Genomic DNA, 14,798 nt, shown 5'->3' on the forward strand with positions numbered 1-14,798 from the left:
ATCAGACGTATTATAGTAGTTATGATTTTGTAATTGCTACAACGTGAATTCCTATTATTTTTATTTATATTGTAATTGTTATAATATGTCTGACCGATTCAAAAATTACACTATTTTAGAACAACTTTAGTAAAAGCTATATATCCTAAGATGAACTACTTTGAGATTGAGCAAGCAACTTCCGTAAAATGCTCCACCTTGCTGCTTAAAGGTTGTTCACAAAAAGGATATTTTAGTCCCGGAGGTTACAACGTATTGATAAAATACTTTCGTAGTTAATTATTTGAGTAAAAAGTGTAATCCGTCATCCCAATGACTCCACACAGTCAGTTTCATGACTATTTGTGAGGAGGTAAATCGAAAAGTTGCAGTTGACTATGATTGAGGAGAACATTGTCTCGGCTTCATAAAATTCAACACTTGACCACTTCAATAAATCTGTTCTGTCATAATTAATTCAATTATGTACTTTTGTAGTTAATCATGCATCTACGGATCAATTCTTAATTACAGTGCATTATAAAACACTTATAAAAAAATATTATTTTAATAAATTTTAAAAATAAAATGTCCGTCTAACGATATAGATTAAAAAATATCCTTTTAATTATTATTTTTTTGTTAATTTTCTTTTACCCATCTTCTTTTCTATCCATTCATTTCCACCTACCCCCATCCTCGTCTATTTCTATCCATTCAAGTAAACACACCATTGATTTTTTTTTGTTTTAAAAAAAAAAGTCTTCCAGCGATCTTTCTTTGCCGCATCCCTAAGAAAATTGTGTGATGATTTCTTAATTTGAATAGATTCTCAGAAGCCGCCGTTCCTGATCGGAGATTTCGAGGAATTGGAAGCGTAGAGGGAAGGGAGCGATTTCCTTTGGATTCCCGTCGGAATGCTTTGGCACCGCGATTCTTTTTGAGGATTTTTGCCTTTTTTGTCGGCTGAATTTCATCAAAGAGGGCGAAAGATGAAGGTTTTATTGCTGGGTCCCCGATCGAGGGTTGGTTGAATTGGTAAGATTTATTGCCCCGAAGGTACTTTCTTTATTGCCCCTTTGGAAGCTCGTCTGGGATCCCTTCTGTCGACGACTGGCTGCATTAACTTGGCCAGGGTCCGAGAGTCGGCGAGTGTCTGCCTCCTGTTTGGACGGGGAGGTTGGAGAAATCTCTGGTAGGATTTTCTTTGGTTTGTGTTTTCGCAATCGGTAATTAGGGTTTCAAGAGGGCGGAGGGCGCGCAAGGTGTGGTTTTGGGTGGGTTTTGGTTCCTCTGGGGCAGTTTTTTGGTTGTTTTAATTGCGCTTTGTGTTGGGATCCAGGCTTTTGAGGGGTTTGATGTTTTGTTGGACTGTTTTTGTAGGATTCGGCTGAATGAATAATAGATTGTTAGTCTTCTTGGTTTTCTTGGTTTAGTATGTCGTTATAAACTTTGGTGAGCTAATTTTTTCATGGTTTAGTGAGGGCGTGAATTTTTTGTTTTGTATTGTTCGATCTCTCAGCTTTTCTAAGTTCCATCAGTGCTTTAGTCTTTTGTTTTCTTGTCTCATACCCTTCGCAAATTGTTAAGGTTGCGGAGTTTTCTATGGTAAATTAAGACAAAAGTTGAATTCTTGGATAGGTCCCTAACACTGGATTCATCATGTTGTCTGTTTGTGTGTGTATACAATTCTTATTTTGATAGTATAACTTGTGCCATTCAGATGTAGCTAGCGCATGTTTATGGGGAATTTCACAACAGTTCAATGGAGTTTGAATTGATTTGCTTGCTGTCAGTTGGGATACCACTCATCAGTGGTTCTTTAACACTGCTTCCTTTTCTGTATATGCTAGGTATTTCTCAAAAGAAGATGGTACAGAGTCTTCTTCAAGCTGCGTGAATGATAGAAATGAATGAAGAGGAGAGGTTCCTTCTCTGTCCTTATGAGGAACACAATGAATTGCTTGTGTTCTGGTGAACAAATGCAAGCCAACGAAATGGCCCAATCATCTGAGTTCTTGTCCACAAAGGACGTCTTGGTAGACCAATATACACAACAGAATAGTGAGGTTGACCAAAGGGTTGACATTGGAAACATTGAAGAAGCGGAGTCATCTCTTCGTGAAGGTCTCTGCTTGAATTATGAGGTTGGTCTTAGTCTTTTTTGGCACCAGTTTATGGTGGTGATGAACCTTTTATAAGTTCTGATGCATGTATATATACTTTCAATTCAAATGTGGTCTTATGCGTTTTTGCCTTCAGGCATGTATCATCATATCATACCTTACCGCCAGAATTAGGATTGTCTTTATGATATTAAGTAACAATACATGCAATTCTCTGTTACTTTATGAGCTTATTGTATGCTGCTGTGCAAGGGGGTGTACATAGTCAAGCTCAATTTAGCATATTCATTCAAAAATTTGGCTTGTCATTATCTAAAGGCTAACAAAATGCTGATGCTTAACTTGTTTAAAATCAATCAGCCTTAGTGAAGCCTTATTTTAACTCATCCTGAGCTTTAGGTAACATTAAATTGCTCCCAAGATAGTTTTATACTATTGGTATTACACTTTTTGAAAACGGCCTAGTGGTATTATATAGTCCTACCTAAGAATATTTATTGTTTCAACTAGCTATGCCTAGTGCATTTGCAATGAGATATTGGTTTATTTTTCAATTAGCTCACCCAAGCAAATGTACATAATCAACTAGATATTTTTAGGAAATATTTGGATAACATGACTAATTAAAAAAAATTCTTTATGTGATACAAACTTGAGGAAACAATAAAAGGAAATGCAAATACATCTATTGGCAGAAGAATATGTTAAACATAGATCATTCTCAAATTGGATTTATTGTAGAATTTAGTTGCAAAGGTTCAAAGTAGTGGACTATCTCAAGTTTCAACCAAAGGGGATCACTGTATTAACCTGCACTCTATACAGAAGAGAATGAATCTCAACTTCGTACATATGAAGACAATAGGAATATGTAGAAAATTATCAATTTTTTGCACATTAAAATTAAATTTTCTTTTTCGGCATAAGCACTAAAAGCTCTGAAAATACAAACTAAAATTTTATTTGCTTATTATCTGTTACGTGTTAATTGCTAGGGTAACTGTTTAAGTATCATTAACAGTTAGTTAAATAATATTTTGCATAGACGCATCTTATCCTGTATAATTCTTTTCAAACCTGAATTTCTGTAGTATACTTGAAGTGTTTGAAGCTCAATTTTTTTTATTCATTGTGCATATGGTTACTGTTATATGCTTGGTATCTTGGATTTCCATATTTATACAAATGTGTATATTTGTTGATGAAAGTGTTTTCCAGGGTCTTCTGATCTATAACAATGTCACTGTACCCTCTTCTCTAGGGGTTTCAATGTGTATTTAGACTGCATTTATGTTTTGTATGTCATTACTTTATACAGACCTACAATACAAAATTATTTTTTGGTACCAATTGAAGTTACATAAAAGAGTTTTTTTTTAATCTTGCAGGAAGCAAGAGCTTTGCTTGGCAGGCTGGAATATCAAAGAGGAAATGTAGAAGCTGCACTTCGTGTTTTTGATGGCATAGATCTTGCTTCAGTGGCTCCTAAGATAAGGTCCACGATAAATAAAAGAATGGAACACCACAAGAATCATACAAACTGGGATGCTCGGCCAATGTCCATACATGCAGTTGGCTTACTTGTTGAAGCAGTGTATTTAAAAGCAAGAGCATTGCAAGATCTGGGAAGGTTTAAAGGTGTGTCTTTTATTCTGAATCATTAGTTTCTGACTGATTTGAGCTGCTTTTATGCCATAAATACAATTTATTACATTATCATAAAGGTACTTCTATAAACAAGTTAGAAAATTTACAATCGTATAGGATGAATAATCCTTCCAATCTAAGTGGTGAACGTACCATGTGGAGGTTATATATTTATGACTGATTTTTGCCACCTAAAATGGTAGTTGTGCCATTTTAAGGTTTATTAGTATGAGTAAGGTTTGAACCCTTCAGAATGTCCATGAACCACATACTGCTAAATCTACTAGATCTAATTGTAGGCAATCACATGTTTAGTGCTGAGAGAGATGCATATTTGCATCTCTTGGGTTCTAGGAGGGTTGTACTATACATTTTGAGTTCCTTTTTGGACTATACAAACTGCTAAGTTTTGTTCTAAGGTAACTTTTATCTTGTTAGTTCATTTAATTCAACTGATTATGTATGCGCATAAAGTCCAATTCACTTTTCTTGACTAAAAGACTGTTGCATAACCCATCATGTCTTTATGTTTTGATCATTATGCATGTGTTATTCTAGGAGTGTGCTACTATTGTTGGAGTTTGAAAGAGACTCATAGGAAGTATGACATAACGCAAACTATGGTTCTAGATATTTGTTGCTGTGTGCATATTGCAACTTATTATAACATAGCTTTTCACTTGTGTATATCTCTATATTATTTCTTCAGCAGCATCTGAAGTGTGTTTCATCATACTGCTGCTGCACTTGTGCAGTATCTTTTAGAGAGCTCTTACTTTTGTTGCAAAATTTTGAAATGAGAACAGAGGATCCTTTTTCTAAGGAATGTTAATCTATTAGGGAAATTGGAGATAAGCACTAAGAGCGTGTGATCTATTATAACTAAATTTTTTTGTTTAGTTATAATTTTTGGTTTTGATAGACTATTTTTTAAGAATGTAACTTTGTTTGAAAGTATAATTGGGGTGTTGAATCTCCAAAATGAGCAGCTGACAAGCTTGGCCTTTGTGACTAAACATTTGATATTTTAACCTCTTTTGCATCCTCTCCTTATGATGTAAGAAATTCTGTTGTTGATGTGTAAAACCTGCTGAAACAAATATTAGCTATGTAACTTCTAACTTGAGTTTCTTGTATCTCAGATGTATTAGTTAGGCAGTATCTTTTTTGTTTCTGGTTTTTTTTTATCTATTTGCTCATTATGAATTGAGTGTGAAGTTAACGAATTTTCCAAGATATTTCTAATTTGTTGCAGAAGCTGCTCAATCATGCAACGTCATCCTGGACACTTTAGAATCTGCTTTAACTGATGGCTCTGCGGGGAACTTTCTTACTGATAGTAAGTTACAGGAGATAGTATGCAAGGCGGTCGAGTTACTTCCGGAGCTATGGAAACTGGCTGGGTTTTCCCATGAGGTCATCTTATCTTACCGGAGAGCCCTTCTTGGACACTGGAATCTTGATCCTGTCACCACAGCAAAGATACAAAAGGAATTTGCTATTTTTCTGCTTTATGGAGGCTTTGATGCAAGCCCTCCTAACCTTCGTTTTCAAATGGATGGCGCTTTTATTCCTAGGAACAATATAGAAGAGGCTGTTCTTCTATTAACTATTCTACTGAGAAAGTTTTCTCTGAAGAGAATTGAATGGGACCCATCTATTCTTCATCATCTGACTTTTGCGCTAGCCATATCAGGGCAGTTAGGTTCACTGGCCAATCAGGTAGAAGAACTACTACCTGGTGTCCTAGATAGGAAAACCCAATACTATACTCTTGCTTTGTGTTATTTGGCGGAAAATGATGATCTTACTGCTTTGAATCTACTGAGAAAACTGCTGAGTGCTTCAGAGGATCCAAATTGTGTGAAAGCATTGTTACTTGCTTCTAAAGTTTGTGGTGAGAATATTTCGTGTGCAGAAGATGGTGTTATGTTTGCTCGCAGGGCTCTCACCAACTTGCATGGTTGCTGTGGCCAAATTGAAAGTCTAGCTAATTGTTTACTTGGAATTTCTCTTTCAGCTCAGGCTAGGTCTTGTAGTTCTGACTCAGAGAGAGTTTTAAGGCAGTCTGAGGCACTTTACTTGCTTGAAAAAGCTGAAAAAGTGGTCCCTGGGAAAGATTATAGGATCTTATATAATCTAAGCTTGGAAACTGCTGAACAAAGAAAGTTGGATTCAGCTCTTCGTTATGCCAAACAGCTCATACAACTTGAAGCTGGATCAAATATTGAAGGATGGATTCTTTTAGCTCGAATATTGTCTGCACAGAAGCGGTTTGTTGATGCGGAAACTATTATTAATGCTGCTTTGGAACAAACAGGAAAATGGAATCACGGGGTATTGTTGAGGACTAAAGCTAAAATTCAAATTGCACAAGGGCAATTGAAGAATGCGATTGAGACATATACTCATCTTCTTGCAATAATTCAGTTGAAGACTAAAAGTTTTGGCTTTGGACTAGCAACATTGAAGGTAAAATAATCTTCTTCTAAAATGCTTTTATCAGCTGTCACAAAGGATTATTGTTCCTTTTTCTTTTGTTATATATTTATATGTATTATTCCTTTTTTTGTTATATATTTATATGTATTGGCTTCTGCAGTAACATAGTGTTACATAATACTTTCATGCCTAAGTTATAGATAGAATTAGTTATGTCTAAGGGCTATAAATGCATGAATTGTAATACTCATGGTAGTCAAGATTGCAATTTGGCCTGCAGGATCTCACAATATTATGATCCAATTTTACTTAAACAATCCAAATCCCAAGTAGGATCTTAGTTGGTCTAAGGCCAATCCTATGCTTACTCATTGTCCTATGTAGGATCTCGGTCTAAACAACCTTTACTAAATAGAATATTATATGTTAGACATTTTTAAAGATTGGCATTTACAATAACAAATATGTTTTATGGGCATGTCATATCATTTGAGAAAGTTTTCAATTATGTAATATTTTTTTCTAATTGCTTAGTAGATTAATCCTACTTAATTGTTGTCATTTTCTTCCATCTTATAATTATCATTCATCTTGTAGAAGTTGCTTGATGTGCAATGATAAAGCACTAAGAATTATATTGTATATTTTTATTTTTCATATATTTACCATAGGATTAATTTTATTTATGCTTTGTGGTGTTGAAATGTAGCGCTTAAAATGCTAATCTAATACCATAAAATGAAAGCGGCAGTAACTGTTATATATATTTTTTAAAAACTAGGATTAGGGCTATAAAATGCTTGAAAACTTAATAGGAAGCGACAACAAACGTCGATTAGCAAGAGGCAATAGCAGGGACGAGCAATAGTGAGTGGTGGCAACTCTTTGACTTTGGATTAGTGGTGCACACAAGTAAGATTTTTTAGCAGAGTGGAAGATGTGGTTGGAGGAGAGAGTGTTGATTGAAGCCTCCAATGAAGTAATCACTATCACTGACTAAATCATGACCCTAGTGGCAGAAAGAATTATATAATGGTTTAAATTAAAATTGTTATATTAAAAAAACTATTATATATCAACATTATAAATTTGTAAAAGTGTTATAACTTATATAACAGTGTTATAATAATTAATATATATTAGAGTTGTGTTATAACTGATATAACATTAATATATATGATTTCATATATTCTGTCTCTATTCTACTAAGCTTACAATTTTTTGTTTCCCGCCAAGATTCGAGTTTAACATTATATATATATATATATATATATATATGTTACCCTGCACACTCATCTACAGGCAATCCATGAGCACCTAATGTTAAATTTTTTCTTCAATTTTCACTTCATTTAGCCTAAACATTAAACTCTAAATCCTAAATCCGAAAAAATTTAACATTAGGTGCTCATAGATGGGTGTGCAGGGTAATGATGCTAAATTCGAATCTTGGCGGGAAATAAAAAAAGCTTAGTAGAATAAAGACGGAATATATGAAATTTAAGATAGGAGATGATGAGTTATTTGTAACTAAAAGATTTAAGTAACTAGGTTTATTTTTGTAAAAGGATGGCGAGGTTGATAGAAATGTTTTACATAGGATTGTTGAAATGGAGGAGGACGTTAGATGTTCTTTGCAATCAAACTCAATGACGTAGGATGATCCATATAGCCAACTCCATTTAGTGGGATAAAAACTTGATTGTTATGTTTGATAGTTGCTACAAAATTTTAACAGACATTAAACATCTCATGAGATAATATTAAAATATGAACTCAACACCTGAAATATAAAATAGTTAACAATTATAATAATTAAATATTAATAAAAGTGTTTTTTTACAAATTAATATAACTTATATTTTTAAAAAAATATGAAACCGTATTGGCATGACGTGATATGATACCAAAAACATATAGTTATATAGTTTTGGTCCGGAGCCGAAACTTTGGCATTGCTGGAAATTTTAAACCTTGATAAAATTTCAAGAGTCGATGCTGAACCTTGATCTATTTATTTTGCTCTGCAATCTCTCACAATTTTTTTTATCTAATCTCACATACTTCAAAATCTTACAATGTCTTGAATTTGAGGAGTCAAGGAACTATATCGAGACATTTTAATATTTTCACTAATTTCTAATATCTCTTTCTTGACAACCATAATCTGGTTGTCATCCCTTTGAAGATCAGTTCAGAGCCTTGAGTCTTCATGCCACTGCACCAGTATTTTTTTTTGCTTTTTACTCAGGTTTATCTCTTCCATAAGAGAGTTTTTATAATTCATCTGAATAAATTCAACTTAGATAGTATCTACACTCTAGCTTGAGTGGGAGTGTTAAAAATATTAGATGTAACCTAGTTTAAGCTATGCCTAAGTTTGAGAAAAATTTAGTATTTCTAAGGGTTATAAATACATAAGTTGCAATTCCATGCATAAATAATGTAATATTTTATCCCTCTCAATTCAGATATATCTGGAAATATTACTTCTCAGATTACTATTTGCAGGGTGGAAAAATTGATAGAAGTTTGGAAATTCAGACTTGGTATGATCTTACTAATGTCTACATAAGCATGTTACAATGGAGGGATGCTGAAGTTTGCTTAAAAAATTTCAAAGCTATTGATCCTTATTCTGCTTTAGCATGGCATGCAACAGGTATCCATGTTTGTCAACTGTTTTATCTTTTTCCAAGCTATACATTTTATTTACTGCCGCTCTGCAATAATCACCTGCTTTCTAGTTTTAGTTTCTATTTTTTTCTCTTAATTTTATTTTGTTAATTAGAATTTAATTAGATGATTGTTTCTGAAAGACTCTTTTTACTTAGTGTCAGTGGACCTTCCGGCTGTTTAATTATCCTGAATTTGTCATTTTCTTCAGCTTAAACTAGTTAGTTTTCAACATAATTTGCTAAAGCTGATTATTGTAACTGCCATGATTGCCTTGAGATTGGAGTGCTTTGTTCCTAGATATCTTTCAATTCATAGGCTATTTGCTGATTCATCTAAAGAGAAGAATTTAGCAGTACAAATTTACTAAACAAGAAGATGCCAATATCTAACTAGAACTTTGGATAAAGTAGTTCTGTGTTCAAATTCCCCTCGAGGAATTCATGTAGTGACTCATTTACTATGGTTCTATAGTTTACAATGAGCCTGACTTGTTGCCATTGATTATTTATAATTCATCGTGATGAGTAACACATTTTTGGTTTTGTGCCTCTCGTATCTCATCCTTCCTATATTATTTTGTTGCAAGATCTCATAGATTCCATTAGGACCTACTTACTCTATAGTCTCATTGCATTGAGACAGTTTCTTGTTTGATCTAGCTGGTGTAACAACAGGATATGTTATAGTAAGTATTTGGAGTAGCATTATTGTTAATGATCAGATTGTAATTGTATAAATTGGTTGGTTTTGCATTTCTTTTAGGCGCATATGAAAGACAAATGGTTCACATTTCTTGCAAAGACTCCAACACCATTGAATTTTGAAATTTTCTCATGTATTCTTTAGTCCCTTATTAACCTTCCCCGCTTAGTTCTCCCTGTCCTATTTCACCTTTGAGGACATCAATTGATATACTGGGATTCTTGTAGTTAGGTATGCTTAGAGTTGTCAAACGGGTCAACCCATGGCAGGGCGGGCCACTAGAAATCCGTCATATGGTGGGGCGGGACGGGCCGACCCACCAACTTGGTGGGTTGGGAAATCTTTAACCCAACCCAACTCAAGGCGGGTTGCGTGTTAGGCGGGTCAATCCACGGACTTGTCAAAAAATTAAAAATTTTAAGTTTGGATAATATTAAATTGATAAAGTTGAAATTTTTAAAGTTGAATTGCGGTTTAGATAAGTCAAACTCACTAGTCTATTGAATTTTCTATTTTAATTTTAAATTTTGAAGGAAAAAAATAAGTTTTCTCAACCCGCAGGCCAACCCAAGCCCGCCACGGGCCGACTCACGGGGGTCGTGGGCCTAGGCGAGCTGACCCATCTGAACCCACCTTAAAATAGATTGATAAAATTTCAACTCAATCCATTTAAATTGTTTGGCGAGACGGGTCAACTCAACGGGCCTAACCCAAATTGACAACTATAAGGTATGCTAACCTCATATCATCATTGGATTTTTATTTTTTTAGAGAAGATTACTTGTGGAAAATTTTTTGTTTGCTTGCCGTTGATGGTTTGTTTAATTGTTGTAACCATCAAATGCATACGTGATCCACCGACTATCAATATACTAGTCGTGTAAAGATTCTTTTTCTATTCTCTCTTATATTTCGAATGCTTTTTGTTTGTGTAAATTTCCACTCAATTTTAATTCTACATGTTAAACTCTATTGATTTCAGGACAGTTATATGAAGCAAAAGGCCTCCTTAAAGAAGCTCAAGGAGCATATGCTAAAGCCTTGGACATAGAACCAGGCCATGTCCCTAGCTTGGTCTCCACTGCGATTGTCCTTAGAGATCTTAGTGACACTTCATTGGCCGTTATCAAAGGCTTCCTGACTGATGCACTTCGACTTGACCATGCTAACCATATTGCTTGGTTCAATCTTGGTCTAATTTATAAAGCTGAAAATCCAAGGTTGGCACTTGAAGCTTCTGAGTGTTTTCAGGCTGCCACTCTTCTTGAAGAGACTGCACCAGTTGAACCTTTCAGATGACGTCTTCCATAACAATCAAACTCTGTAAGTTATCGTGAATCTACAACTATTTTAGTGTTTTGTGGTATCAGGTCCTACTGCTTTGTGTCTTTAGGTTGCTTAAATCATTTAAGTGCATAGAATTAGAAATGATAAAAATTCTCATGCATGTATTTCTTGGATCATAGAAGCCACCTGTTATGACCTAACTTTCAATATATGCGATGTGACCTGCCAAAAGGACCCTCGCATTATTATAGAAGGTCTTATATATAGGCCTTACGAAAAGGTGCCTCTGATGTGCATTGTCATATGTTAGCTTCCTGTCTCATTAGTCACGAGAATTCACTTTCTAAAATTTAGGTTATTTTGTCAAACAATGAAATGAATACTCAAACTTGTTTCTTGAAAATATGCTCTTCTGAGATTTAAGTTTAGACATTGATTGAATGCTCAAACCCTTAACTTATATTCAGCCTTCACCTTTCATATGAATTCAGTCTTGTTTCTTGCGTGTATGATTTCCTAACATCAGCTTTCTTCTTCGCAATTGACTGCAAGCAAATGTGAAGTGAATATTTTACTGATTTTATTTTATTTTTCATTTTGTGTGATTTGCGACTGAAACCCTTTATTTGGAGCTTTTTTTTTTTGTCACTAGTATCCATGCTCCTCATCTATTATTATGCTAAATCATAGGAATTTATGAAGGTCAGAGGTATCTTGATTCTGTCGTATCACGATTTAACAAGCCACCTATCAAATAGTAAGTAAGAAGTCAAGACATCCTTAAAAGTGTCCTTGTTTGATACTTTCTGCATTCCTCACCCGTCAAAGGATATCGTGGTACATCTAGAATTCAGACATCAATTGTAGCTATATTTTGTTATGAAATTTCTTCTAGCTTTGATCAAAAGAGAGAAAGAGAGTCTTGACCGAGCAAAGGACAATTTGACAGAGAGAGGCCAATTTTAACTAGTGAAATCCAATATTTTTCTGAAAGGCACACATGAAATTCAACACTAACAGGTACACCATACTTTGTAATTCATCAACTGATGCCTTCCATCCAACATTCTAAAAATATTCTTGCACTCGCCAAAACATGTCTAAACTTTTAAAAATATTTTTATTAACTTCTAGTGGTCAAAACCAAGAAGGGAATGAATACATTCCTGCAACCACTACGAATACAATGTTGGTCACGTATTGTCATTTTTGACTATTGAAGACCATGAATACGTTTTTTTGGAAGATGTTTCCTCAAAAACACCTTTATGACCTGAGTAGTCAAATCAAGAAGGGCATAAATGTGTTCCGTTGATCAAAATTAAAAGTAAGGGCATGAATGGATTTCTAGGATCACTATGAATGTAATGGCGGTCTTATATTGTCATCTTCACCATGGGAAAGCCATTAATTTTTTTTTTAAAAACACCTAGTTGTGGTCAAAATTAAGGACATGAATAGATTTCTACGAACATATTGGATGATATGGTTTTTTTTTTTGTATTTTCATTTTGACTACTAGAGGTCATCGTGGTATGTATTGTTCTTCTATAGAAGACCATCAAATTTATTATTATTTTTCAAAAACAACTAGCCTTCTATTGGTCAAAGTGACACTACGAGACCCTCATTATATTCAGGGTGCTCCTATGAATATACTTATGCTTTTATTTTTTTGTTCTATGAAGGTGGTTTTGTTAAAACATCACCAATTGTGCTTTGAGGAATCCTTCTTAATTGTGACTACTTGAACACCAAAGTTTTTTTCCCAAGAACACTTTCAGTGATCAATTCAGACTAGTATTGCATTTACGATACTCTTAGGAATCTACTCATGCTCTCAATTGAGACTACTATTTTGACCACCAGAAAGTGTTTTTGATTGTTTTTGGCCACTTTAGACGAGTGCAATGTCATTTTGGAATCTCTACTAAGTGGACTCTTTGGTAAAATTAAAATAACTTGAAGTGCGTCCTTTGGTAAAATGCCCAATGAAATTCCGAGCACAAAGGAAATTCGACAATCTTGCAGCCTTGAGAAGATAAAATATGGGTGCGTACATATTGATCAAATAAAAATCTACTAGCAAATCCAAATTCTCCCCTAAATTCTCATCCAAGCACACTTGTGTAGCAAATTTAGTCATACGACCTGTCAATTCAAGATTACAGTAAGTTTTGGAGGTAAGAATAGATGTAAAGTATTCAGTGTGCTTATGTATGAACCTTTAGCGCCAAGGTGACAATTTGACCATAGTGAAACTCCGGAAGCATTCTAAAAGAAGATAAAGCCCTAGGGTACATTTCAACAATATTGAATTCGTCAGGTCAATGTAATTCTCCCTTTACGCCTAGATGGGATAACTCACGATTTTCCACTGCAAGACCATGTAGAAATTTCGGAGGTAGGACAATATTCTGGGTGCTAATCTTTGTTTTGGTGGTTTCTAGTTTTTATTCGATTCTTGTTTCCGTAAATTATGTGTTTGTATGATAGTCAATAGCCTGAGACAGTATATCTAACCTAGGCAAAGGCTTTTGAGCATATATAACATTTTAGATTCGCTCTCGACCAGGTATTTTACTTCATGTGCAACTGTAATCACTGATATTGTTCAGTTTATCTTTCCGTCCACCATTAATTTCGTAATCCTGTTTAACGTTGTTGTTCAGTTACCCGTCTCAATTTTTTTACATTGGAATGCTAGTGACCATGTTCATGGTTGAGGTAACCGAGAAACCGAATCGATCAAAATAAAGCTCAAACTTCTATTGTAGAAGTATTTTGCGAATCAATTCGGCATTGTAGAAAGATACTGAATTGAAATACCTTTTTTTCCCTCAAAACATCTTATCCTGAGGCAGGTCTTAGTAAGGCATGGAATTTTTTTATCGGTCTCACAACACGCCAACCGGCTATTTGGCACGGGACCGAGCTTTGCTAATGGAATACCTAGTCATAAGCGGATGATCGTTATTCACTCCACTCTCTAACTTGCTGATTGTTTTTGTTTTTTGACAGGAAACCAAGCTGCGGCTGTCTCCTCTAGTTGGGCTATTTTCGTTGTAATACGACAGCCTTCTATCCGACGAATGTAAAGCATACTTAGTCGTAAGCAGATTCAGGGGAGACTCGAGTGGTTTAACGATATGGCCAATGCCAGAAACTTATTGATCGCAAGTGGTGAAACTGGACTGTGCCTCCCTGGCCGAATTGAATTTAGGCGAAGAACAACGACATTGTTAATTGTTTTCCAATGATCTTTTTCAAAGGACTTTGATGGTCAGTTCCATTTACCCAACCAGCTTTTGTTCTTCGGAATGACTGTTCTTGTGTTTATCAATGTCGATAGTTTATACCTACTTGTCTATGCTTGTCGGAAAACATGAAACAAAAAAGCTCATGGAGAATGAGAATAGGCTAATAAGATGTGTTTCATCAGCGTGTGCTATGCATTGGCCATCGTTTTACTGATCATTTCTTTGGTAAAGACTTCTCACTTGTCAAGGAAAGAGATGCTTCAAAAGACAGATATAGAAGGTAAAATTATTATTGTGTAATTTAAAAATTAAAGATTAAATCGTCAAAATCTTTTGCAATATAGAATATAGAATAAGATTGTATATTAGATTCAATGTGGTTTGATTTTTTCTTTTATGCATCGAATTGCATTTGAATACTAATTTTGCTAACAAATATAAATTTATTAACGAACATTTAATTCATTTATAGCCTTACATGAAATTGAAAAAAATGGGATGAGAGATTGAGCAAATTGAGCTAGGCAAATCAAACAAGATGAGTCAAATAAATTGAACAAAATGATCATACAATATGTTATGCAAGATAGTTTAATGAATATTTTCATTTTAACAAAAGATGAAATTCATCATTCTAACAATCTCACACAATCGATCTCACGATCATCTATAAAGA

The 14,798-nt window shown here is 34.5% G+C and overlaps 1 protein-coding gene across 3 annotated transcripts; it reads left to right on the forward strand.

Annotated features, from left to right (window-relative positions):
* The first annotated feature begins 748 nt into the window (after positions 1 to 748).
* On the forward strand, positions 749 to 14,315 carry LOC141818693 (protein NPGR2). 3 transcript variants are annotated; one of them, XM_074706145.1, is made up of 7 exons: positions 749 to 1,038; positions 1,833 to 2,126; positions 3,494 to 3,743; positions 5,008 to 6,224; positions 8,706 to 8,856; positions 10,558 to 10,898; positions 13,884 to 14,315. In XM_074706145.1, the coding sequence occupies exons 2-6, from the start codon at positions 1,893 to 1,895 to the stop codon at positions 10,872 to 10,874; spliced, it is 2,169 nt and encodes a 722-aa protein (XP_074562246.1). In that variant the 5' UTR covers positions 749 to 1,038; positions 1,833 to 1,892; the 3' UTR covers positions 10,875 to 10,898; positions 13,884 to 14,315. The 3 variants fall into 3 exon arrangements, with proteins under 3 accessions (XP_074562246.1, XP_074562245.1, XP_074562247.1); XM_074706144.1 differs by having other exon boundaries at positions 749 to 1,017; XM_074706146.1 differs by lacking the exon at positions 749 to 1,038 and adding an exon at positions 1,071 to 1,174.
* Positions 14,316 to 14,798: the final 483 nt, after the last annotated feature.

Source organism: Curcuma longa, unplaced genomic scaffold (genome assembly GCF_044706935.1).
Source record: "Curcuma longa cultivar G26 ecotype Majalengka, Jawa Barat unplaced genomic scaffold, ITB_CL_G26_1.1 contig_25663, whole genome shotgun sequence".
Classification (NCBI taxonomy): domain Eukaryota; kingdom Viridiplantae; phylum Streptophyta; class Magnoliopsida; order Zingiberales; family Zingiberaceae; genus Curcuma; species Curcuma longa.

What these genes read in the sequence shown, in the direction of transcription:
- LOC141818693 (XM_074706145.1), top strand. Translation starts at nt 1,893, where the DNA reads ATGAAGAGGAGAGGTTCCTTCTCTGTCCTTATGAGGAACACAATGAAT. An exon ending in GTCTCTGCTTGAATTATGAG is followed by an intron (nt 2,127 to 3,493) that starts GTTGGTCTTAGT and finishes TTAATCTTGCAG; the next exon opens with GAAGCAAGAGCTTTGCTTGG. An exon ending in TTTAGCATGGCATGCAACAG is followed by an intron (nt 8,857 to 10,557) that starts GTATCCATGTTT and finishes TATTGATTTCAG; the next exon opens with GACAGTTATATGAAGCAAAA.